Below are 25,414 nucleotides of genomic sequence, written 5' to 3'. Positions count from 1 at the left end.
ATTCAATACATATGTATAATGTGTACTTTGATTTTGAAGTATAAATTTACAAAGTGGATGTACAAATCAATTACGTCATAACCAGCCGCCATATTGACGTGGTGAACAAATATTATTTAAATTAAAATTATGGTGATATAGGTGTTTTATTTTTGTGTTTTTGACCAAAGATATTCATTTTAATCAAAAAAGTATTCGAAACAATTCATTGTACATTAATGAAATATAGTCTTTGTTTGTCCACCACGACAATATGGCCGACGTCTTAAATCCCGTCACTCGAAATTACCTATAATTTAATAAACCGGTAGGTGTAAACCGAGCCATAGTCACTTACCGGAAAATATTCTAACCCCTAAGAATAAATTGTTTATTTTACTAAAGATAACTAAGGTACATTTGTAAGTATATGTATAATAGGAATTTTATTTATTATTAGAGCTCCAATGGGAATGAAAAATAATTTCATTATATCATTATATCGAAAAGTCTTTGGTGTATATTTACAAAATGACTAATTTTTAGTGTTAATGGAGTCTCAGTGTGTAATTCCAGACAATATTCTTGCACAATTAAAATGCTCTCTATGCGAAGGGTATTTATCAGTTCCCCCAATAATGGTAATATCAGAAGATGGGGATAAGTATAAATGTGGGAGATGTTACTTAATTAAAACTGTTGTTAGTAATCCTGCTATTATATACGAACTACTTGCGAATATTATGTTATTTCCTTGTAATTATCCTGACTGTAATATAAAAATTCCATTTGCTGATGTAAAGGACCATGAAAAGATTTGCGAGCACCGTTCCGTGATCTGTCCTAAGGCTAATTGTAACGATATTATAAAGTTGCTAAAGATAGGCGCTCATTTTAAAGAAAAACATATTGAAACGTATCATTCTAATTCGTTCAATATTAAAAACGTTCATGCTTATTACAATATTGATGTATTGGAAAAAAATGGAAAGACTTATATTAGTCTTTTTGATTTTGATGACGTTAATTTTGGTATTAATGTATGTGCTGTAGATCCGAATGATAATTATAAATACGAAGTAACATTGAAAAGTGAAAAAAGCCATTATGGTATTACAGTATCTAATCAATCGTTAGTTTCATTTAATGAAAGACAACATTGCTTCAAATGTATTAGTAACATTTGCAAATTAAAATACCACGTTTATAAAGACAATCGTAAAGAAATATCCAAAAGATTATCTACTAAAATCAATAAAGAAAGCGTAAAGAGATTATTAGGATCGGGCTTGATAACCTACAATATTAACATTATTGATGGTAAGTTTAAATTTATGGGAAAAATTGTGTTTTCAAAGCTTGTTTTTTTAGGAGATAAACCAAAAGAAGAAGTAAAGCATGAAATTAAAGACGTTATCATAAGGAAAGCCAAAAAAATCTTTCTGCAACTTTTGGAATGTCCAATTTGCAAAATATACATGTCTCCACCTATTTTTCAATGCTTAAGTGGTCACACAATTTGCAATTCATGTAAAACAATAAAAATTGAATGTCCTACATGTCAAGAGTCAATTCAGAACACTCGTAACTTCACGTTGGAAGAATTGTCGTTGAAAGTCGAATTACCAGACGAAAAAAAATTAAACTCCAAAAGAAACTATGAGAAAAACGGAGATACTGATGCAGAAGATCCTCCTATGAAAGCTCAAAAAAATTAAGTTTTTTGACAACACAATCAAAGGACTTATCGTGTGCTTTCGATGATTTTTTTTTAATAACAAGATTGTATTAAAATCTATTTGATAATAATGAGCGTATTATTTATTTTTATATAAATGCCATTTAGGCAGTAGGAACTTAATAGTATTCCTTTTGTTTTTTAATTAATTTCATGAATGAAAAACTACTCGAATCCAAAAAAAGTTGTTTGTGGTAGGAACACAGAAAAAAGTTAATCAAAAAGTTCCAACATTAAAAAAAAAGGCCAGAAAGTTAAATCATTTGGATATCCATCATATACCCTTGATCTGGTACCTACCGATTTTTATCGTGCACATTTTTTTTCTTCAGAATAATTGTTTCAAAAAGTCTTGACTAACCAGAAAGTTAAATCAAAGGGATATCCACCATATGACCTTTATTTGGTACTTAGTGACTTTTTTGAGCTACCTTCATAGGAATTCAACAGAAACGAAAAAATTTCACTTTGTATGTAGGTGATTATTCCGACGTCTTCTTCCTTTAAAAGGATTCTAATAATGTAGTTGGTGTCCTTTGTAAAAGTTTTTATTCAGGATTATAATAAACAAACTAATAATTCTTAGATGATGGTTTATTGGAATATCTAACAAAAAAGTGATTATAATATAAAATGATTTTAAAGCAACTTAAAATTATCGAAAAAAAGGATATTGTGCAAACTACAGATGTTTTATTAAAAATCATTCGTACAGGAGTAATTTGAATAATGCACGAAACTGCCATACCTGAAAAGAAAAAAAATTTACATGTCAAAAATTGAGTACATCAAAGTAAGGTTTTGGAAAATACACAAAAAACGATGTAAGAAAGTTTAATAAACTCAATTTGAATCTACTAGTGGGAATTCTATGGAATTTAAGGGTAAATTTCCATTAATAACTTTTTGAGTACCTAACCAAAAATGATTTTATCGAAAAAATAATTAGAATAAGGAATAATCGAAGAAGGAATAGATAAATTTCTGAAAAAATGGCAGAAACTACATGAAAATAAATTCATTTGGAAATATATTTGTAAATCTGACACTTATTGGTATATTCAACAATGTTTTTACATATTGTGGTACTTTACGGAAAATATTTTCATTTTTAAATGATCATAAAATTTGCATTTCTTCCATTAAATTTCCATGAACCACTTTTTGAGTATCCTACTTGGTATCGATCACCAAAAATGGTGTAAGATTTGTAATTTATTGAAGTATTGTTAAAAAATGACCATTTTTGGTGATCGACACCAAGTAGAGTACTCAAAAAGTGTTTAATGGCAATTCAATCGAAGAAATGCAACTTGTATGACCATTTAAACATGAAAATATTTTCCACTTAGTACCAAAATGAGCAAAAACACTCTTTATATAGTTTTACACATTTTCCAGGGATAAAACCTAGAAAAATCATTATGTAAAACATGAAATAATCTAAAAAGTAAGAAGTTAATGTAAGAAAGGCCAATAGCCTTAGTCTTAGGCCGTCCCCTTCCAAGTAAAAACTTAAAAAACAAATTTTTCCATAAAACTCATGGTTTCCTATATAATCTGGTAAACAAAGTGAAAATCCAACCGAACAGTTAAATTTATTACAATATACTTTCACTAATAGATTAGAATTGAGTTGATTAAATATTTCTTTATTACCGATATAAGAAAAAATATAAAAAAAAATGAAAAGATAAATAAATTAACCAAAAGATGACACTAATTAATATTACATATATTTTTAGTATATTAATTAATTTGTCAAACTATTGACAATACCGTAATCGCGAATCCTACACTCATAAATTCCAAATTTAATAAAAATCGCATAAATTATAAAAAAAATTATCTTAAAAAAGGAAATTTTCAATTTTAAAACAGCAGGCGGTAGTATGAAAAACACTAAATCATTCGATAACCTCGAAATTCACCAATTTTCAAATTCCCGGTCGATTCTACTTACTTAAATAGCCTCTTCTACTTTAACATCTGCAGATTCATTTTTATTTTCCCCTGTTTGATCAGTTGTAGTTTCCATTGCTTCTTCCTTTACCGTTTCATTGGAGTTAACGCCTTCTTCTGGAGGAATAGAAGTACCGGTATCCTTAGTATCTTCGGTTTTCACCGTAGCTCCATCACCATTAGTAGTAGTTTCCTTAGAATTTTCCATACGCTGCTTTTTAGTATTTAAAGGACACTCCTGTTCGTGGGACGCCACTCTTTTAACACCAGCTCTGAACGTGCAATTTTTAGATTCGAAACTGCAAGGCAATTCGACAGTCTCCGATATATTTTCCAATATGATGTTTCTTGTTTCTTCAATTTTACTTTCGCACGAAGGACATTTTTCTACCTAAAAGATGGATTTAAACATTCCGTATATATAATGATCAACGATTTTGGAACGGTCGGTACACGATTTTAAATCTGTATCGGTTGATGGAGATAGATCATTCAATTAGGAAATATTTGTGTGGAAAAATTGATATCCTTACCTTTGATTTGCAATCATTACACAGGGAATGTCCTGCGACGCACTGATAGATGGGGGGTACCATGTAGTCCTTGCAAATGAAGCACTCGAATAACTGTCTGATTATTTTATCGGTTTTGTTAGTTTTCGGTTCGGAAATTTGGATCTGGTAGCTGAAAGTGCTCGATTTGAAAGCTTTTTTCACACAGTCTCTGTTTATTTTCGTGGTGAGATGGCGGAATACTTCCTTGTGTTTATGTTTGAAAGTATGGTCGGTATTACCGCAGGTACCTACAAACAAATTTTAATTTCTTCAACTTTTTACTTAAATAGACCTTTTTATATATTTTTCTTGATGAAATCCTATCTAGTTTAATAAAAAAACAGACCTATTTTAGTCTTTATAAAAATATGACTTGTTGGCAATTTAATAAAAATAATCTGCTTACCTATTGAACACTTGAAACAATGCTCCTTATGATTAAACTTTACAACTTTTTGGTCACTGGCGATTATATAAGCTTTCTTATTATCAGATAACAGTTTGATTTCGTAGGTTTCATCTTCGGCCTCCAATGTACATACGCTGATGCCGAAATTAAAATCATCAAAATCGAAAAACAGAAGATAAGTTTTTTCATTTTTCACCAATACATCTACATTGTAATAACCATAAATGTTCTTCAGAATTACCTAAAATATAAATAAAAATTGATATATATATCAAAATAACTGTTACACTTGATATTTACCTTGTTGAAATGGAAATTTTCAAGATGGCTCTCCTTGAAATGAGTGCTGATGGCGGATGGTTTCAACATCTCTTGACATTTAGAAGTTGGACACATTATTTCTTTTTCTTCCACATCATTTATTATCGGACACAACTTCAAATTCGTTATTGCTTCTTCAATTATATAGTTTCTAGTGTTTTCTATTTTCGATTCGCAAGTTAAGCATTTGGAATCTTCAGCTTTAGTCTTACATTCTTTGCAAACAACATGACCTGATAGACACTGAAAAATAAATATATTTACTTAAAAGTTAATTATAGTTATATTGAAATATAACAGTATAATAATTACAATATAATAAACTAACCTGGAAAATAGGAGCAGAAAGTTGTTGATTGCAGCCTGGACAATTCAATTGTTCCTTAATAACATCAGTTTTAATAGGATGAGATTGTTTCTCGGCTTCAGCTTCATCATCATCTTCAGTAACTTCATCAATAACGACATCTTTACCCATAAGCAGTTCATCCAACTCATCATCATTCTCGGCTTCCATTTTTTCATCAACTACGTTAACTACACAAGAATATTCATTTCCAAACGTACGTTTCAGTATATCTTTGTTTATTTGTCCATTGGCATATTTCAAAAGCCCCTTTCTATAAGTGCAATACAAGTGATATGCAAGTTTGCACTCTCCTTTGAGACACTTGTAACAATGCACGCGGCTATTGTACTGGATTATATTGTGTTCAGTTATCACAATAGAATTCTTGCTATCTTTAGATTTAAAAATGAGCTCAAATTGTTTATCTATGCCATCAATTCCGGTTAAACACATCCTCAATTTATCAATATTGGTATCATAAAAAAAGACGTAACATTTACCGTCTTTTTCTAAAACACACACTCCACCACTACTATGGAGCGTATCTAGAACAATCTTATTGGAATGATACAAGTTTTTGTGCTTCTCTTTAAAATGGGAAGCAAAGTTGGATTCCAATACTGCTTCTTGACAATTAGATGCAATACATGGTAATGTACGATATTCACAATTCTTAAAGGGAAAAAAATAATATTTAAAAGGCGATATAATTAACTTAAAAAACAAAATTTCGCTGTATTATTATTATTAGATTCAAGTATAAATTAGCATAAAAACTAAAGGAAACAAAAACCGCAAATTTATAATCACTAAGGGTAATACAAAGCTTTTAATTGATTCAATTATTCTTTATATTAGAAAATGTGTAAAATTAATGGTCCATACCGTTTCGTGATCTCGCACATCATTCCAAGCTAGAGCTTCCTTACAATCTTTGTAGATACAGGGAAATTTCATGTTCTTGGCTAAATCTTCGTACATTACATCTCGAAAATTAAATCGCGTTTTAACTATACACCTACCACATTTGTACCTTACATCATCTTGGGTTGTCATGTAAACAGGAGGATACGAAAGATATAAGTTGCAAAACGAGCATTTTAAAGGTTTTGCCATTTCGGGGGTGAGCACGAAATTATTACTTGTCTCAGCAGTATTTTTAACCTCTTCGGCGGTTTCCATTTTTATCGTTACAGCTTTTACGATATACTTCAAATAATTTCACTAATTTTATTAATAACTTTACTTTTAAAATTAATGATTTTGTATTTTTACATATATCCAAGCACCGGCGGTAAAATGGAGGAGAGGTTGGTAAAACGCCAAACGTCACAAATCCCTAGTGTAGGTTTTCTTTTTACTCCGCGTATTGATTTATCTCGCATGATAATTTTGTTTACCTCGAAAAAATGCCTAGAAGTAATATTTTTATTTTTTCAAATATTTTATAGATAAATGAACATAAATTTATAATAAAGTAATGAAGGAACATATTTGAATAAATATATTTAATTATACTACCAAAATTTCTTTTCAGTCTCTTTTTAAATTTGTTTTAGTTCGATGGTATTTTTAAAATTTTTGGTTAATGCTGTTTGGCACGAGGCCATTGTAATTGGAAGAAGAATTTAGTTTTTAAATTAATACCTTAATAAATAAATCTAAAAGAATGATTCTTAAACAGTTAAATAGATTGTATGTGAGAAATTATTCATTTAAGAAGAATATACTACCACAGAAGAAACAAGTAACTCAAAATTATTTGGCAAAAGCAATTGAAAATAAAATAATAACTCAAAGAGATTGGAAGTTAGTTCGTCAAGACATTATCGATAATGTTGATAATCGAGGACAGTATACGAAAAACAATGTAGATTCACTAATTTTAGGATATTGTATAAAAGAAAACAAATTCGATTTGGGTTCGCACTATATAAATTTTGTGAAAGAAGAAAATATTTCACCGACGCTAGCATTTATTGGTAAACATTTAAAGTTTTTATATGAAGTAAACAAAGAAAAACGGTTTATTAACGGCGAGGGATGCGAAAAAGCTGAAGAAAAACTTATTTTACAAATATACAGCGATTTAAGAAAAGATTTTCCCGTACTGGATTCTTTTTCTTTAGAAAATATAATTCCAGCCATATCATTGACCAGCGAATGGAAAAAATGTATTGAATTATTGAAAGAAATTGAATTTACTAACATTCCAAATTCACATGCATATAGTTGTACAGTAGCTGCAGCTTTTTTAAATAACGAAGAACAACTGGCATGGGAATTATTGGAAGAAATTGTCCAACACGGTCGAAATGTTGAAAACATTGTGTTTTTTTCTTATTTCAGTTGGTTGAGAACCTTCAAAAATCGAAAAAACACTATAGCCAAATTAGAACAAATGTTTTTATTTTTACAAAGCAGAGATCTTTTATGTGAGTTGGAAGTTATTGAAAACATTATAAACTTCAGTTCGAAAGGCAATATTACAGTTAGTTCTCTTATTCTATATATAATTCAATTATTTTTGATCCAAAATTTCATTAGTTCAAATTTTTCTACAATTATAAAATTAATTTGTGAGAAGATAGCAAAATTGAATGAATTTTATTGTTCCGATGATTTCTCAGGCTTAAACTTTGATTATTTTAAAGATTACACCAGAAAAATGAAAAATTTGAATTTTTTTGCCAATGGATTTTGCTATAATTGTTTATAGTGTGGGCAACAAAAAATCTGCTAGGCTTTTTGAGAAAAATATCTTGAAATTATTTTTTCCCAAATAAGAGATACTTGTTGAACACATTTAATATAATTTTGAATTTCCTCGACAAACCAATCTGTTTTAGGGAAATGATGTCAAGTTGTGATTTATTACATTTTGATAAATACTGTGATAGGTCGAAGAAAGTCAATTTTTACCTGTTTTTTGAAACTAATTTCTATCAAAAGAGACCTAAAATAAAGACGATTTATCAGGAAAAACAGATAAAAATGTCCAAGAAGTAGAAAGTTGACAAAATTCTCAATTAATGAGCTTCGGATGTTTGGTAACAAGTCAAATACTTGAAATCAAGTTTGGGATGTGTGCCAACAAGTCAAATTTTGATAAAGACAATTTCATGTTGACGCTCGCTCGTTTCAAATTAGGTCACGTGATATAATTTCAGATGGAGCGACATCTTAATTAACGCAGCGTCAAATATAAGAGTCAAGCTTCAAATGCTTGGAAAAAAAACTTAACATACCACACCGAAAAATTCCAATTTAGTATTTCGATTTTGCTGACTTCTATTGCTCACTTATTGTTAATTTCATTGTAATTCCACATTTATTTACAGATTTAAGCTAAATGAAAGTTGGTTCAACATATATTTGAATCATGTATTTTTCTATGTACTATATTTGTTGTAGCACATACAAAAAGGTGTCTGTCAAAATTGCTCTAATCATTTGACTAAATTCGATATAAACAACGAAGAATTTGAGGAACTTAAAACTAAGATATTCGAAAAAGTTATTTTGGGCAGAGATGTTTTTGTGAAAACGAATCCACAAGAACTGAAATTATTCGAAGCATTTATGTCTAATAGTAAACGTTTCGACGTGGTTCTCGACGGTTTAAATATCGCTTATTCTGCAGGTACAAGACAACCGCCTCGTGTACTTGCAACATTGGTAAACAAATAAATTTCATTTATATTTTTATTTAATTACGTTTTCAATTTATAGCTGGCATCAGTCGTATCGCATTTTGCCGAAAAAAATAAGGAAGTATTGGTAGTAGGAAGACGCCATATGACTAAATGGCCCAGAGATAATTGGAGCTACATAACTGAACAGGCAACGGTGTTTTTAGCTCAAAATATCTCCCAAGACGATCCTTATTTACTTTATTGTGCTCTAAATTCGGGAAAGGACACAATAATAGTCACAAGGGATTTAATGCGAAGCCATAAATTTTTATTAAACGATCTAAGACTCAGGATATTATTTAATAGGTGGTTGTCGTTGAGGCAGTACCAATTGGTTAAAGTTGTGGGAGAAGGAAAACCGATTTTTAGGTGAATATATGTTTGAGTGCAGATTATTTTCCTTATTTTTGTTTTTGAATACAATTTTATTGGACTGGGGTTACAGAATTTATATATTTCAGGCATCCTTTGCGATATAGTGTTACCGCTCAGAAGAATGGTAGTTATTGGCATATTCCCATTAAACCGAACATATCTAAAGAAAGTGACAATAACATTCAATGGCTGTGTTTGAATTTGACAACATAAATAATAATAATAATACTGTTAGTTCGTGTTTAATTTCCTACCAGCCGTGCAGAATCCATCTCCCCTCTCATAAGGTCCTTATCCAATCGCACATAAAGCAATGAAACTATTTTTTTCCTCCCAGTATAGATGGAAGTTTGTTAAAAGAGAGAATTCACCATAATCCAAAAATATCTCGTCAATTTTTTTCTCGAAACGTAGTAGTTATTTCATTTCTGATCCTTTTATGTCAATTTCCTGCCCTACCTGGGATTCAATAACCTATGAATTAATAGCAGACAGCCTTTAAAAGGAAATAGATAATTTATAAAGTTTAAAAAACCATAGACAAATGAAGCAATCTGTTAGTCGGTTCGTGGAATTTACCCAAGATCCGATTATCCCGAACAATAACGAACGTAATCCTCGTTAGTTTCTGAACATTTCGATCATGATCTGAATGTTCGAGTTAACCCGATCATAGTTTACGAAGAATCCCCTAAACAAATCAAATCACTGGTGACAGATGGCAGAAATGATAGTTAACACAAAATACGAGACAGTTGATAGCGGGCACATACTTCCGTTCCATGGCTGGCATAGTTGATAAAGATGTCAGACTTGACAGAACAATTAGAAGGTGGCGAAAACGACAGATGACACAGAATATGAAAGATATCAGATACACTTGCCATTTGTGACGTACATCCGTTGCCGGCATAATTGGTATTAATCACGGTCTCATATACATTTTGGAAATAGCCATGGGGCAGCGCTGCTATCTAGATATGGACGTGGTTATATTTATGACTGTTGGTTGAGACAGAGATGAAAATTTTGACGTGAAGCATTCTTAGAACTAATACACACAATTTGACATCTCCCGATTAGTAGATTTAGTGACCGTGAAAGAAATTCACACCTCTACCTTCGTTCTAGACTTGTATGTAAAGCAGTGGTATAAATAGATGAAGGAAACGACAAATGACATGACAGTTGATATCCTAGATGGCGGACATGAATTTTTGACGTACTTCCGTTGGAGGGCCGGCATAATTTGTATAAACAGATGGAGCAACGACAAAACGGTTTAAAACACAGTTGATATTTTATATGTCAGACACCAGTGTCTTATGACGTACTTCCGTTCCAAACCAGACATGTTAATAGACAGATTTCATTCATGACAGAACAGTTGACAGGTGGCAAAAAAACACCTGATGTCACAGAACACACGACAATTAACGCACAAAATGGCGGATTCCTTTTCAAACGTACCAGAACATTTATAGCTGTTTAAGTAAATAATTTTTTGTCGAATGATTAAAGAAAACGCATTATTAATTTAAATGGTTTAATTCATAAAAAATTAACGGTTTATTCATTGTCTTCCTCGTCATCGTCTTCTTGACTATTGATCTGGAAGTACCTTAGTTCATAGGAATCTTTACCTGATGCAACTACTCTCAACCAATCACGGAGATTGTTTTTCTTCAAATACTTTTTAGTAAGATATTTAAGATACCTGGAAGATAAAGAATATAAATAATTGCAGACCTGTTTGAGAAATAAAAATCGATGAAATTTTAGAGAAAAAATGTGTTGCAGTACTTTGTGTTAATCAATTTTTGAATTAAATTGATGAACATAGCGAGCAATGCAGATAATCTCCACAGAAGAATACGCCATTACAACCAACAAATTTGTTGTACGGAGCTGGATCTGTGGATATTTCAAATTGAGTTTATCTTAACATAAAAAAAAATGTTTTACAATCACAAAATATACAAACCTTTTTGAAAACGGAATCTCTGAATTCAGTACAATTTTAACATTCTTATCTCTACTTAAAGTGACAGCGTGTTGACCACCTTTTCCTGCAGCAAAGTTTCCAGTTTTACCATTTATCTTTATCCTTTCTTTCAAATAACTCTCCTAAAAGAAATTTCACATGTAAAACTAAAAATTTGAACTATAATTCACCATTATGAGGATAACCCATCGACAGAACAGTGGAGTATCCCGCACGATACGAATTGATTCAACAATGGAAATATCTTAAAACAATGCAAATCCCAGAAGATGATGGAAGTGAATGTAGTCATATAGCGGCTATAGATTATGAAAAAGATAAGTTAACACGTTGAAAAGCTAAGTTTAATACACAAGTTGAAATTTCTAGGACCGTTGACGATACAGCACATGTTGAGTATTACTAAACACTCACTATTCCAGTCTATTACCCGTTTCGAGAACAAAGTTATCTCCAGAAATGCAATAACTACACTGTTTACACTACCACTTCACTGTAATTTATGAGATATAAAGCATAGAAGAAAACCTTCAAATCTACTACCAACTACATGAAACATTACTAGCAAAAAAGTCTTTTGATTCCACGACACAGGAATAAAAATTAAATAACATGTCGCTATACTTTGTATTGTACTAGACAGAAAGGTTTCTAGTCAACATAGCGAGCATAGCTTTCAATTTCCACAGTTATAGAAACGCCACTCTGTAAATTAATTTTTAACCATGTGGAGCTGGGACTGTGGATTGAATAAATATTAATCTACTTACGAAATTGGCGACATCGAGAATACTGTCTTCGCTGGGGTGGGTACAGTCGATAACAAATTTTAAAGCAACTTTCTTCTTTTTAAGACCTTTCCCTCTAATTTGGGGTTTCTTTCCTTGGGGTTTGGTAGCTGGAACGGCCGCTTTTGTCTGGAATCCACAACAGAATTAGTTGTGTTTCGACCAGACTAGAAATCTTTGACGAAACACACATGATGATCTACAGCAGAATAAAAATTAAAAATATCCCATATAAATTGTAAAATAAACAATTTTTCTCGGAAATATAATTAAATTCCTGTAATTAAACACTATTACAACAAGTTGTAACTAATAGTTACCACCGATGATTATTAAATTAAAAGATATTTATAAAATTACTTACGGGAGCCATATCTATACAACCTTTCTAACCAACTGTTGGAAAATGAAAGACAGTACATGTAAAATTTGGATAAAAGTAAATTGTCATTTGTCAGCTATACCAACTATGAAAAATATTTGTTTCATTAGCGAGTGTTGATATAACTATGCTTTATGCGATATGACGTCATTAAATTACTTTTTCTATATTTTTTTTAAATAAAAATTAGTTTTAATATACCGTTAAGTGAAAAGAAAAATAGAAATATCCATTCAATAATATATAAAACTCATTCCTTTAAATTAACTTTTTCAATTTGATAATTAATATTAAATCGATGAATTTATTTAGTTATCTCAATTTTTGTTTGTTTAACCGATAATATATATAAAAATAAACTAAATAATCATCATTTACTTGAGAATAGTAAATTATTAAATGTTATTTGAATTTGTAATCAATTATAGGAATATAAATATAGAAATATAATAATTATTGTTGTAGAACGGTTTTTATTTATTTATTACCTAACAGTATTTTTTGTTAAATTTTTTATGTTAATTAGAGATTTTTTTTATAAGCACAAATAAGCGTTCACCAATTGATTTTTGTGTTTAGCTCTAACGGAGTTGGCACGAACTAATCATTGGGCAGACTAAGAAATTGCCGTCCGTATATGAAGACTAGTTTCGTGGTCGCGATCCGCGATATGAAATTGTCGATTTATCCTGAATAGTTTTTGGGTGAATATTTTTTTATGAAAAACTATATAAACATGTTAGTACTAAGATTGTTCAGTGTTATATTCTTATTGGGAATCTCCTTTGCGTCGGATTCTTTCGATTATGCAGGTAAGTTATATATCGAATTACCTGTGACATTTTATAATAACAAACAAATTATTTATATTTAAACTTTAGTTAAAAGACGACTAATATGCAATTATTTGAAAAGTAAATCTGTTGTCACGATAAAAAATTCGTTATTAAGTTGAATAAATAAATTGATATCTTCAGTCAGGTGTACATTAAACAAAATGGCGAAGGTATACTTTCCAGTTTTATGAGAAAATAGAGACCGTCGTCGAGTTACCTGTAGTAGGTACCTGGGTGTAGTTAGGTTTAGATATTTTAAAATAGATAGGAATAAATGCCGTGTCTGTTCAATTTTATTATATCTAATAACAATTATTGAATTGTTTAGTCTAATATTGATTAAGTCTGTATTCATTTAGAAAAGAAAAATTTTCATATGGGTATTTAGTACAAGATGAATTAGACCAATCCCTGATTATACAATTTAAAAAAATCTGTCATACCATGTCAGGAACCTTGTTAATTAAATATTTTTAATTGTGATTTTGTTGTAAATAATGAAATAATTCAAAATTTGTGTATAAATTCATACAAATTTGTTTATATATCAAAATTTGTTAAAAAATCTAAATTTTCTGAAGTAAAAAGTTTTTGGCAATATTATTAATTATGGAATGGGTGGTTGAAATTATTATTATTCTATTATAAATAAATAAAAACAAGATATTTTCTTGGATATTGTTTATTTTATAAAAAAAATACTAAACTTTAGTAAAAACTACATTCGTGAGTTAAAAAATGTTTCTTGTCCTAACAGTTCAACAATATGTTCTAATTAGGGGTTACTACCCCTTATGAAAGGTTATACCTGGTTCACCACTATCAGTTGTTTACCAATTCACAACTCCAAGACAACAAACAAGAATTCTACCTTAAAATGGACACAACAAGTGGTAAAGTGATTACCAAGAGACACTGTTCTGGAAGAAAAAGGTGCACATAAGAGAGAGATTGACCGATTAATTGTTAGCAGTCTAACAAGGGTTCAGAGAAATGTGAGTGTGTGTTGAAGAAGACTTTAGGCAACTAACCTTGAGCCAAAAAGGCCAGCTACTGGTCTTAAATTAACCCCGAAACCTTAATTAGACTGAGGATTAATTTCTTTTCAAACGAAAGACCCGGAAAGACCTACAGAAGACCCGGAGAAATATTTGTGGCTTTCGGAGGAGGTTTTTGGATGATTTCAGCGGTGGGGTTAACGGTGAACAAGATGTTTGTTAACATACTGGGGGTCACCGAAGATGGAGTAGAGAAATTGGATTGTTGTTAGGTCCAGGGGTGGTAATACTAAATATTGATAGGTCGATAACCGATTAACAACGAAAATAAAAAACTATAAAACCTCATAAGTGGTCTTTCTTCAATAACTCTGAAATAATTTCTCCTACCAATGTACAAACGGCGTTAGGATGCCCGGCGGGAATTAAGGGAAACACACTAGCATCAGCCACCCTCAACCCCTCCACCCCGAACACTTTAAAATTGGAATCCACCACAGCGCCTTCGCCGGGATCCCTCCCCATGGGGCAAGTACCGACAGGGTGATAAGCGGCCAAACCCAAATGCCTTATATAACAATACCAAAAATCTTTGCCGAGGAATTCGTGGTTAGAACAACCCGGTATCTGTTCGACCTCCAATTTCGCGGAAATCCGACGAAAAGCTTCGGTTTTAGTGAGATTCAGAACCATTTGGATACCTTCAAATACGGTATCTATATCTTTGCCATCGGGATCGCTCAACAAATTGAAATCGATCGAAGGATATTCGTAAGGACTGTCGCTTTTCAATCTTAACGTACCGGTCGAACGACTACGCAACAAGAGGACGGTAAAAGTCAAAGGACCGACTATGGTTTTGTTATAAAGAGCGTTCCAAGTATCGTAGTCCACATTTTGAAACCTTTGTCCGATCGAGGATTGATTAGACGACGATATAACTATTTCTATATCGGGATAACGAGTTTTTCGAGTGTCGTAGAAACCTAAACCGTCAATACGATTAGCGGCCGTTAAATCCCCAACGCCATTTAGATAATCTTCGATTTTTTCTCGGAGATCTTTAATCGGAGGTGTATAATTCGAGGAAAATGGTATTCCGCAATAAACGGTTTCCCGTAGTTTACCGCCGACTTGTAAATCTTGTACTGAGGGTATACCAAAGGTCTTGAGGTGGTTTTCGGGTCCTATGCCCGAAAGCATCAATATTTGCGGCGACGAAAACACTCCGGCGGATAATACGATTTCGTTTTTGGCCGTTACTCTGTATTTTTTCTTATTTTTGGTAAAAATTACTCCGGTGGCGCGTCTAGCGTCGTCGTTAATTTCTATTTTGGTTACGTAGCTGTGCAACGATACCGATAGGTTTCGTCTAGTAGCCGCGGGTTTCAGAAACGCCGTCGCTTGATCGAATCTCCTCCCGTTTTTCGTGTGTATTTGTAAAATCGTGGCGCCTTCCTGATCCTTACCGTTGTAATCGGTGATATCGACGCCTAATTCCCCGTTAGCTTCGAGGAATAATTTCGTATAGTTCGAAGGGGGTACGTGGTGGTTGGTATAGAGTAAACCGCCTTCTCCGTGGTAATTCCAATCTACTATTGCGTCCGGATTCGTTTTGTGGAAATCCTCGGAGTATTTGAATATATCGAGGATGTTTTCGTAATTCCAGGTATCGTCTTGTAGTAATCGAGACCAATGGTTGAAATCTTTTTTGTTTCCGCGGGCGTAAACCAGTTCGTTTATTAAGGAGGTTCCTCCAAGTCCTTTTCCCGATAAGGCTCTGCATTGCTTCTTCACCGTGCCTAGAAAATTGAATAAAATAAAATATTTTTGCGAGGGGAAACGAATTTCGAGGTTATGGTATAAAATCGAACCGAAATTTTGAACAGCCCTCGTAATTTTACAGTTGTAGTATCGTGTTTTTTGTTGGGTAGTTTTTCTGCGGGTCATTGGACTTTTTATGGCTTTAATATCGGTTTAAAAAAGATTTGATTGATTGCGTTCATAAAACTTAACTGTATTTTGGTAAATTCCGATCTGGTACGTCAAATTTCAAATTTTCAGTTGAGTTCCTCCAAATTCTGTTGTTAGACGTGGGTGATGTTGAACAAGGTGTCGATTTGATTTGATTAAGGCGGAAAAAATGATGATTGAGATTTAAAAAGACGCGCAGCTACAATAAACACTGAGAAAAATTGTTGAGTTGTACACGGAGCTGGGGAAAGAGTTGGGACATTGATTATGGGGTCAATTTTGGAGGAAGTTTTCTTAATAATTATCGATCGATTTGAAAATATTGTTGATACAATTATGAAAATGATAGAGGTAGAAGAAGAAATAAGAAATCGAAAGGATTTGGGCACAAAAATAGAGGAAAGCATTTGGGAATAGTAAATAACGATGGAAATTCTTTGGGAAAGTAATTTATCAATTTTTTCACTCTAGAATAGTTCATTAAATAAAAGTTTTATTTTATTTTTCAAATATCCTTTTAGCTCGTTAGTTTGTTCGCAATTTTGTTACAAAATCTTGTCAGTATCGTCAGGAAAAACTTGGATGTTCGATGTTAGTGTTCAAATTTAGTTAATTTGATTTCGCCGTTACCGTCATACGTTCTACGACGTTTTTTTGAGTTCTTGATAAGCAATTTTTAAATTTCTACACTCGCAGTTCCATATTTTTATCAAAAATAGTTTATTAGCTTGTTTATAGAGTTGCCAAATCGTTTTTAGTGTTTATTACTTTTGTCGTACACCTCGTATATTGTTATAATGCGAACAAAACACTAAATTTTCAAATTTCTACACTCGCAGTTCCATATTTTTACCAAAAATAGTTTATTAGCTTGTTTATAGAGTTGCCAAATCGTTTTTAGTGTTTATTACTTTTGTCGTACACCTCGTATATTGTTATAATACGAACAAAACACGAAATTTTCAAATTTCTACACTCGCAGTTCCATATTTTTATCAAAAATAGTTTATTAGCTTGTTAATAGAGTTGCCAAATCGTTTTTAGTGTTTATTACTTTTGTCGTACACCTCGTATATTGATATAATACGAACAAAACACGAAATTTTCAAATTTCTACACTCGCAGTTCCATATTTTTACCAAAAATAGTTTATTAGCTTGTTAATAGAGTTGCCAAATCGTTTTTAGTGTTTATTACTTTTGTCGTACACCTCGTATATTGTTATAATGCGAACAAAACACTAAATTTTCAAATTTCTACACTCGCAGTTCCATATTTTTACCAAAAATAGTTTATTAGCTTGTTTATAGAGTTGCCAAATCGTTTTTAGTGTTTATTACTTTTGTCGTACACCTCGTATATTGTTATAATGCGAACAAAACACGAAATTTTCAAATTTCTACACTCGCAGTTCCATATTTTTACCAAAAATAGTTTATTAGCTTGTTTATAGAGTTGCCAAATCGTTTTTAGTGTTTATTACTTTTGTCGTACACCTCGTATATTGTTATAATGCGAACAAAACACTAAATTTTCAAATTTCTACACTCGCAGTTCCATATTTTTACCAAAAATAGTTTATTAGCTTGTTTATAGAGTTGCCAAATCGTTTTTAGTGTTTATTACTTTTGTCGTACACCTCGTATATTGTTATAATACGAACAAAACACGAAATTTTCAAATTTCTACACTCGCAGTTCCATATTTTTACCAAAAATAGTTTATTAGCTTGTTTATAGAGTTGCCAAATCGTTTTTAGTGTTTATTACTTTTGTCGTACACCTCGTATATTGATATAATACGAACAAAACACGAAATTTTCAAATTTCTACACTCGCAGTTCCATATTTTTACCAAAAATAGTTTATTAGCTTGTTAATAGAGTTGCCAAATCGTTTTTAGTGTTTATTACTTTTGTCGTACACCTCGTATATTGTTATAATGCGAACAAAACACTAAATTTTCAAATTTCTACACTCGCAGTTCCATATTTTTACCAAAAATAGTTTATTAGCTTGTTTATAGAGTTGCCAAATCGTTTTTAGTGTTTATTACTTTTGTCGTACACCTCGTATATTGTTATAATGCGAACAAAACACTAAATTTTCAAATTTCTACACTCGCAGTTCCATATTTTTACCAAAAATAGTTTATTAGCTTGTTTATAGAGTTGCCAAATCGTTTTTAGTGTTTATTACTTTTGTCGTACACCTCGTATATTGTTATAATGCGAACAAAACACTAAATTTTCAAATTTCTACACTCGCAGTTCCATATTTTTATCAAAAATAGTTTATTAGCTTGTTAATAGAGTTGCCAAATCGTTTTTAGTGTTTATTACTTTTGTCGTACACCTCGTATATTGATATAATACGAACAAAACACGAAATTTTCAAATTTCTACACTCGCAGTTCCATATTTTTACCAAAAATAGTTTATTAGCTTGTTAATAGAGTTGCCAAATCGTTTTTAGTGTTTATTACTTTTGTCGTACACCTCGTATATTGTTATAATGCGAACAAAACACTAAATTTTCAAATTTCTACACTCGCAGTTCCATATTTTTACCAAAAATAGTTTATTAGCTTGTTTATAGAGTTGCCAAATCGTTTTTAGTGTTTATTACTTTTGTCGTACACCTCGTATATTGTTATAATGCGAACAAAACACTAAATTTTCAAATTTCTACACTCGCAGTTCCATATTTTTACCAAAAATAGTTTATTAGCTTGTTAATAGAGTTGCCAAATCGTTTTTAGTGTTTATTACTTTTGTCGTACACCTCGTATATTGTTATAATGCGAACAAAACACTAAATTTTCAAATTTCTACACTCGCAGTTCCATATTTTTACCAAAAATAGTTTATTAGCTTGTTTATAGAGTTGCCAAATCGTTTTTAGTGTTTATTACTTTTGTCGTACACCTCGTATATTGTTATAATGCGAACAAAACACGAAATTTTCAAATTTCTACACTCGCAGTTCCATATTTTTATCAAAAATAGTTTATTAGCTTGTTTATAGAGTTGCCAAATCGTTTTAAGTGTTTATTACTTTTGTCGTACACCTCGTATATTGTTATAATGCGAACAAAACACTAAATTTTCAAATTTCTACACTCGCAGTTCCATATTTTTACCAAAAATAGTTTATAGAGTTGCCAAATCGTTTTTAGTGTTTATTACTTTTGTCGTACACCTCGTATATTGTTATAATGCGAACAAAACACGAAACTTTCAAATTTCTACACTCGCAGTTCCATATTTTTACCAAAAATAGTTTATAGAGTTGCCAAATCGTTTTTAGTGTTTATTACTTTTGTCGTACACCTCGTATATTGTTATAATGCGAACAAAACACGAAATTTTCAAATTTCTACACTCGCAGTTCCATATTTTTATCAAAAATAGTTTATTAGCTTGTTTATAGAGTTGCCAAATCGTTTTAAGTGTTTATTACTTTTGTCGTACACCTCGTATATTGTTATAATGCGAACAAAACACTAAATTTTCAAATTTCTACACTCGCAGTTCCATATTTTTACCAAAAATAGTTTATTAGCTTGTTAATAGAGTTGCCAAATCGTTTTTAGTGTTTATTACTTTTGTCGTACACCTCGTATATTGTTATAATGCGAACAAAACACTAAATTTTCAAATTTCTACACTCGCAGTTCCATATTTTTACCAAAAATAGTTTATTAGCTTGTTTATAGAGTTGCCAAATCGTTTTTAGTGTTTATTACTTTTGTCGTACACCTCGTATATTGTTATAATGCGAACAAAACACGAAATTTTCAAATTTCTACACTCGCAGTTCCATATTTTTATCAAAAATAGTTTATTAGCTTGTTTATAGAGTTGCCAAATCGTTTTAAGTGTTTATTACTTTTGTCGTACACCTCGTATATTGTTATAATGCGAACAAAACACTAAATTTTCAAATTTCTACACTCGCAGTTCCATATTTTTACCAAAAATAGTTTATAGAGTTGCCAAATCGTTTTTAGTGTTTATTACTTTTGTCGTACACCTCGTATATTAATATAATGCCAACAAAACACTAAATTTTCAAATTGCTTTATTACAAAACTTTAAATACACTTGAAATTCTCATTAAGCTTTTTTGAAATTTTGTTGTTTGATAACGTCGGATATTTTTTCTCCTATCATGGTGCAAATGGCATTCGGATGACCGGAGAAAGTGAAAGGCAATACGCTGGCGTCGGCAACTTTTAATCGTTTCAACCCGAAAACGTTCAAATCCTTATCGACAACTGCACCCCTTTTAGGATTCCTTCCGCTCTGGCAAGTACCAACTGGATGAAAAGCCGGAAACGCCGTTTGCCTTATAAAACAAATCCAAAAACCTTTCGATAGAAATTCGTATCCGGCGCACGCGGGCAAATGTTTCACCTCCAATTTCGTTCCTATTTCGCGAAAAATCGCAGTTTTCGATATATTCAAAACCAATTGAATCCCTTCGTACATGGTATCAACATCCTCATCCTCGATATCGCTCAAAATATTTACGTTTATATCGGGATAGTTGTAAGGATTTTTATTCACCAATCTAATATTTCCGAAAGATTTACTATGCAGTAAAACGGGCGTCAACGTGAGAGGCATAAAAGATGAATTATTTCTAAACAGGATGTCCCAAGTTTCTTCATTCCATCTCAGGTATTTCCTCCCGAAATCATTCGGGTATGACGACGAAACTACGATTTCCAAATCGGGGTAACTGGAAATTCTTTCAATGGAACTTTTATAGAAACCAGCAGCGTCTATGGTGTTACCAGTTGTCAAATCGCCGTATCCTCGTAAATATTCTCTAATATTTTCCGTGATATTTTTCCGTTTCGCGTCGAATTTCGAAGAAAATTGTATTCCGCAAAAGACGTGGTCTCGTAATCGATTTCCCACGGGTAGATCTTGAATTACGGGTATATTCAGATCTTTCAGATGTTTCTTAGGACCTATACCGGAAAGCATTAAAATTTGAGGCGAGGAAACGGCTCCGGCCGATAGGATTATTTCACGTGATGCCGCGGCGCGATACATCCTTTTATTTTTGGTAAAAATAACGCTTACGGCTCTCTTTTGTACCACCTCTATCTTAATCGCGTAACTCCCAGTGGATATAATCAAGTTGTTACGATTTTTTATCGGTCCGATGAAGGCCGTCGCTTGATCGAAACGTTTACCATCTTTGGTGTTTATTTGGAGAACGGTAGCTCCCAATTCCCGTTTACCGTTGTAGTCCGTAATATTTTTTCCGAGTTCTCGATTTGCCCGTAAAAAAATTTTCGTACAATTCGACGGCGGTATTTGGTAATTGGTATATAGATATCCGTTTTTGCCGTGAAATTCCCAATCGACGGGAGCGTCCGGGTTGGTTTTATGGAAATCTTCCGATTTTTTGAAATATTTTATTACGTTTTCGTATTTCCATGTGGGATCGTTTATTAGTTGAGCCCATCTGTTGTAATCTATCGGATTGCCGCGGCTGTAGATGCTTTGATTGATCAGAGATGTTCCGCCCATTCCTTTTCCTCTAGGTATCACGCATCTTTTGTCTATGGTGCCTAGAAAAATGTTTCAATAAACCAACTACTAAAAAACCGTTAAATTCGCCATAGAATAATGTCTAAATAAAGTGTAGGCAATACCCCATACGCGAATTCGTTCTTAGATCCTAGCGTAGTCCGAAACCCACGCCACGCCACCCCACGCCATCCCACACGACAATGTATTACGTAAACGGACGTCGTATGGCGTGGCGTGGCGTGTTGTTAGTGGTTTTTTTAGTATTAAACTCGATTTTTGGATGATGTTGTCGCCGTGGAATTTATCATTAATGTGTTCTGCTCGTCGAAATTTATCAATTTTTAAAAACTTTGTATTTCCATAAAATGAAACGTCCGAAGGATTGAAATTGTTTTAAGGGGGGTGAGATGTATCAAATATTGCTTATATTAGATCAGATGGGTTACACCCTATAAAAATAGCTATCAAAATGACAGGTAATGTCTTTTTATATTTATATTAAATAAATTCCCAATATGACATAATAAAAAAAAAATTAATGAATTGTCATTCAAATGTAAATTTATACAACGAAAAAATTTATATTCGAGAATAGTACTTCGACAGGAAATTCGTTTGTACGTGCGAATTGATGCAAAATACTCTACGAGGGCTATTCAAAAGTTTGCGTTTCGAAAAATGATTTACAATTATATCTATCATTTTTTCTGCTTGTCCAAAAGTCGAAAAATATCAAAATCGTGATCGTAGCTTATCTTTCTTGGTTTGATAACACGTTTTCATGGATTATAATTGTATTAGATGTTTCTATGCACCCAGAAATGTCAAAACTGTCACCAATCCTTCATTTTTTGTTTAAAAATTTCATACAACTACGTAACGTGTTGGTTATTAAATCAGAAGTAAGGTTAATTGTAGGCAACGCTAAATCAAAAACGTGCAATTCGATCCGATTAAAAAATCACCTACGAATTTGTTACTCACCCAAACAAGCTGTTTTTTGTGGCGTACTCAAGAAACCCCAATTGTAATTGGTTAAAGCTTGTATTGCGAACATAGCTGGGATCATTGTGAAATTGTTGGGGTAACCCCCGGCTTCTAAAAGTAATATCCTCCATTCGGCTATTTCCGATAATCTACTAGCTATAACCGAACCGGTGGAACCGGCTCCAATTATAACGAAATCGAAAGTACCAAAATCTGAAAAAAATTTGAACTTAAACTACCGAAAAAATGTCAAAAAGTGCTCAAATTTGAACACTTTTTATACACACCCTGTATAAAATGAAAAATATTTCAATATTGATTCGAATACGTTTGACCTTGTGGACAGCAACCGAACAGAAACCATTTTCATATCAAATTTACGTAGATTTCAAAAATGTATTAATATACAGGGTGTTCCATTCAATCCAATTTTCATGATTTAAAGCGGCAAATGTATTTAAATGCTGACATCTTCGGGTCAAGATCGGAAACTTCTCGAACAATCTCGGTATGCACCGACATATTTTATCTTTGATTACCTCGGAATTTGATTGATAAAAAGAATAATGAAATTTTTTTACCTCTTATAGTTTCGTCCAACGGCCGGTGGATATTGGCGTTTGTTGGTAACTCAAACTTCTCTGCCTTTTCCAATTCCTCGTTTATCAGATTTTCGTAGTAACTAATTTCTTCTTCAGCCACGCCAGCCGCGTCGTAAACAAAAACGAATACCACAAAAACAACCGAATAAATCCGTTTGGTTCGAAACACCATCTTAGTTTGCTAATTACCTTATCCAAACTAAACAACTCGATTTCTGTCCTCGAGAATTCGGTTTAATGAAGCGATAAGAAAAGCCAGTTCTAGATTTTATTTAAATAAATATATCAAGGTATTTACTCACACACACAGCAACATTGTTTTTGATTACTTATTTTTTTTTTGTCATATTCTAATTGATAACCTCGTATTTACTAGATTAGACGACGTGACACAATAAATTATACGAGGTATATCCGCAATGTAAGTTTCCGTTCTGTATCTACCAGAAGCAGCGCTTAAATCACGGTTATAGTTCGCCAATATCAATTATAAAACGTAAAATGACGAGTAGAATGTATGTGCTTGTAAAGGCGTTTGGTTTAAACAGGGTACCAGACGTGGACTGAGATCTTTTTGTATCCCAATCGTTTTTTTTTTCTGTAAAACGAAATTTCAAAGCAAAAACAAATTATAAAACGTAAAATGACGTGTAGAATGTACCTGCCTGTAAAGGCGTTTGGTTTAAACAGGGTACCAGACGTGGACTGAGATCTTTTTGTACCCCAATCGTTTTTTTTCTGTAAAACGAAATTTCAAAGCAAAAACAAATTACAAAACTTGAAATGACGAGTAGAATGTACCTGCCTGTAAAGGCGTTTGGTTTAAACAAGGTACCAGACGTGGACTGAGATCTTTTTGTATCCCAATCGTTTTTTTTTCTGTAAAACGAAATTTCAAAGCAAAAACAAATTATAAAACGTAAAATGACGAGTAGAATGTACCTGCCTGTAAAGGCGTTTGGTTTAAACAAGGTACCAGACGTGGACTGAGATCTTTTTGTACCCCAATCGCTTTTTTTTTCTGGAAAACGAAATTTCAAATCATAAACCATAAAGGAAAATAATTTTTTTGTAAATAAAACAAAAAAAAATATTACGATTCGAAAGTATTTTTATAAATAATCGCGGTAGTCAGAATCGTCTGAAGTAGTGAAAAATCATTATACTTCGTTGACTTGCTACAACTCGATATTAAATTACAAAACGTAAAATGACGAGTAGAATGTACCTGCCTGTAAAGGCGTTTGGTTTAAACAAGGTACCAGACGTGGACTGAGATCTTTTTGTATCCCAATCGTTTTTTTTTCTGTAAAACGAAATTTCAAAGCAAAAACAAATTATAAAACGTAAAATGACGAGTAGAATGTACCTGCCTGTAAAGGCGTTTGGTTTAAACAAGGTACCAGACGTGGACTGAGATCTTTTTGTATCCCAATCGTTTTTTTTTTCTGTAAAACGAAATTTCAAAGCAAAAACAAATTATAAAACGTAAAATGACGTGTAGAATGTACCTGCCTGTAAAGGCGTTTGGTTTAAACAGGGTACCAGACGTGGACTGTGCTCTTTTTGTATCCCATTCGCTTTTTTTTCTGTAAAACGAAATTTCAAAGCAAAAACAAATTATAAAACGTAAAATGAAGAGTAGAATGTACCTGCCTGTAAAGGCGTTTGGTTTAAACAAGGTACCAGACGTGGACTGAGATCTTTTTGTACCCCAATCGCTTTTTTTTTCTGGAAAACGAAATTTCAAATCATAAACCATAAAGGAAAATAATTTTTTTGTAAATAAAACAAAAAAAAATATTACGATTCGAAAGTATTTTTATAAATAATCGCGGTAGTCAGAATCGTCTGAAGTAGTGAAAAATCATTATACTTCGTTGACTTGCTACAACTCGATATTAAATTA

The 25,414-nt window shown here is 32.1% G+C and overlaps 6 protein-coding genes across 9 annotated transcripts in view; 3 read left to right on the top strand and 3 right to left on the bottom strand.

The window, feature by feature from the left end:
• The first annotated feature begins 228 nt into the window (after positions 1 to 228).
• On the top strand, positions 229 to 1,783 carry LOC130893538 (uncharacterized). Of its 2 annotated transcripts, none has more exons than XM_057799771.1 (3): positions 229 to 401; positions 526 to 1,299; positions 1,351 to 1,783. In XM_057799771.1, the coding sequence occupies exons 2-3, from the start codon at positions 531 to 533 to the stop codon at positions 1,695 to 1,697; spliced, it is 1,116 nt and encodes a 371-aa protein (XP_057655754.1). In that variant the 5' UTR covers positions 229 to 401; positions 526 to 530; the 3' UTR covers positions 1,698 to 1,783. The 2 variants fall into 2 exon arrangements, with proteins under 2 accessions (XP_057655754.1, XP_057655753.1); XM_057799770.1 differs by having other exon boundaries at positions 239 to 393.
• A 510-nt stretch (positions 1,784 to 2,293) lies between these two features.
• On the bottom strand, positions 2,294 to 6,653 carry LOC130893534 (uncharacterized). Of its 2 annotated transcripts, XM_057799762.1 has the most exons (7): positions 6,198 to 6,653; positions 5,292 to 5,984; positions 4,943 to 5,206; positions 4,640 to 4,883; positions 4,213 to 4,481; positions 3,681 to 4,070; positions 2,294 to 2,465 (listed from the first exon to the last, which is right to left on the bottom strand). In XM_057799762.1, exons 1-6 carry the CDS (start codon positions 6,492 to 6,494, stop codon positions 3,681 to 3,683), a joined length of 2,157 nt encoding a protein of 718 aa, XP_057655745.1. In that variant the 5' UTR covers positions 6,495 to 6,653; the 3' UTR covers positions 2,294 to 2,465. The 2 variants fall into 2 exon arrangements, with proteins under 2 accessions (XP_057655745.1, XP_057655746.1); XM_057799763.1 differs by lacking the exon at positions 3,681 to 4,070.
• Positions 6,654 to 6,905: 252 nt separating this feature from the next.
• On the top strand, positions 6,906 to 9,616 carry LOC130892291 (mitochondrial ribonuclease P catalytic subunit). The gene is made up of 4 exons (XM_057797645.1): positions 6,906 to 7,803; positions 8,727 to 8,990; positions 9,045 to 9,376; positions 9,469 to 9,616. Exons 1-4 carry the CDS (start codon positions 6,982 to 6,984, stop codon positions 9,593 to 9,595), a joined length of 1,545 nt encoding a protein of 514 aa, XP_057653628.1. The 5' UTR covers positions 6,906 to 6,981; the 3' UTR covers positions 9,596 to 9,616.
• Positions 9,617 to 10,911: 1,295 nt separating this feature from the next.
• Positions 10,912 to 12,608, bottom strand: LOC130892397 (60S ribosomal protein L22-like). The gene is made up of 4 exons (XM_057797815.1): positions 12,540 to 12,608; positions 12,158 to 12,304; positions 11,367 to 11,509; positions 10,912 to 11,099 (listed from the first exon to the last, which is right to left on the bottom strand). The coding sequence occupies exons 1-4, from the start codon at positions 12,546 to 12,548 to the stop codon at positions 10,952 to 10,954; spliced, it is 447 nt and encodes a 148-aa protein (XP_057653798.1). The 5' UTR covers positions 12,549 to 12,608; the 3' UTR covers positions 10,912 to 10,951.
• A 454-nt stretch (positions 12,609 to 13,062) lies between these two features.
• Positions 13,063 to 25,414, top strand: part of LOC130893272 (calsyntenin-1) — a 45,243-nt gene continuing 32,891 nt past the window's right edge. The window contains exon 1 of the mRNA XM_057799232.1: positions 13,063 to 13,369. Within this exon, the coding sequence (XP_057655215.1) occupies positions 13,276 to 13,369 (94 nt within the window). The 5' untranslated portion in view covers positions 13,063 to 13,275. The remainder of the gene's footprint in view (positions 13,370 to 25,414) is intronic.
• Positions 14,060 to 23,969, bottom strand: LOC130893273 (glucose dehydrogenase [FAD, quinone]-like). Of its 2 annotated transcripts, none has more exons than XM_057799234.1 (3): positions 23,485 to 23,789; positions 22,901 to 23,116; positions 14,060 to 16,193 (listed from the first exon to the last, which is right to left on the bottom strand). In XM_057799234.1, the coding sequence occupies exons 1-3, from the start codon at positions 23,675 to 23,677 to the stop codon at positions 14,737 to 14,739; spliced, it is 1,866 nt and encodes a 621-aa protein (XP_057655217.1). In that variant the 5' UTR covers positions 23,678 to 23,789; the 3' UTR covers positions 14,060 to 14,736. The 2 variants fall into 2 exon arrangements, with proteins under 2 accessions (XP_057655217.1, XP_057655216.1); XM_057799233.1 differs by lacking the exon at positions 14,060 to 16,193 and adding an exon at positions 20,431 to 21,954 and having other exon boundaries at positions 23,485 to 23,969.

The sequence above is a fragment of the Diorhabda carinulata genome, chromosome 4, assembly GCF_026250575.1.
Source record: "Diorhabda carinulata isolate Delta chromosome 4, icDioCari1.1, whole genome shotgun sequence".
Lineage (NCBI taxonomy): Eukaryota > Metazoa > Arthropoda > Insecta > Coleoptera > Chrysomelidae > Diorhabda > Diorhabda carinulata.
This window is presented reverse-complemented; position numbering and strand designations above follow the sequence as displayed.

Bases quoted from the DNA above. Each gene is read 5' to 3' on its own strand.
- LOC130893538 (XM_057799771.1), top strand. From the start codon at position 531: ATGGAGTCTCAGTGTGTAATTCCAGACAATATTCTTGCACAATTAAAA. The intron at 1,300-1,350 runs GTAAGTTTAAAT...TTGTTTTTTTAG, and splicing joins CAATATTAACATTATTGATG to GAGATAAACCAAAAGAAGAA.
- LOC130893534 (XM_057799762.1), bottom strand. From the start codon at position 6,494: ATGGAAACCGCCGAAGAGGTTAAAAATACTGCTGAGACAAGTAATAAT. The intron at 4,884-4,942 runs GTAAATATCAAG...TTTATATTTTAG, and splicing joins AAAATTTCCATTTCAACAAG to GTAATTCTGAAGAACATTTA. The intron at 4,071-4,212 runs GTAAGGATATCA...TCCATCTTTTAG, and splicing joins GTAATGATTGCAAATCAAAG to GTAGAAAAATGTCCTTCGTG.
- LOC130892291 (XM_057797645.1), top strand. From the start codon at position 6,982: ATGATTCTTAAACAGTTAAATAGATTGTATGTGAGAAATTATTCATTT. The intron at 7,804-8,726 runs GTTAGTTCTCTT...TATTTGTTGTAG, and splicing joins GTTCGAAAGGCAATATTACA to CACATACAAAAAGGTGTCTG. The intron at 9,377-9,468 runs GTGAATATATGT...TATATATTTCAG, and splicing joins GAAGGAAAACCGATTTTTAG to GCATCCTTTGCGATATAGTG.
- LOC130892397 (XM_057797815.1), bottom strand. The intron at 11,510-12,157 runs GTAAGTAGATTA...AATTTCTTTTAG, and splicing joins TTCTCGATGTCGCCAATTTC to GAGAGTTATTTGAAAGAAAG. The intron at 11,100-11,366 runs GTTTGTATATTT...TTTATCTTCCAG, and splicing joins GAGATTCCGTTTTCAAAAAG to GTATCTTAAATATCTTACTA.
- LOC130893273 (XM_057799233.1), bottom strand. From the start codon at position 23,677: ATGGTGTTTCGAACCAAACGGATTTATTCGGTTGTTTTTGTGGTATTC. The intron at 23,117-23,484 runs GTAAAAAAATTT...AATTTTTTTCAG, and splicing joins GTTGGACGAAACTATAAGAG to ATTTTGGTACTTTCGATTTC. The intron at 21,955-22,900 runs GTGAGTAACAAA...ACATTTTTCTAG, and splicing joins ACAAAAAACAGCTTGTTTGG to GCACCATAGACAAAAGATGC.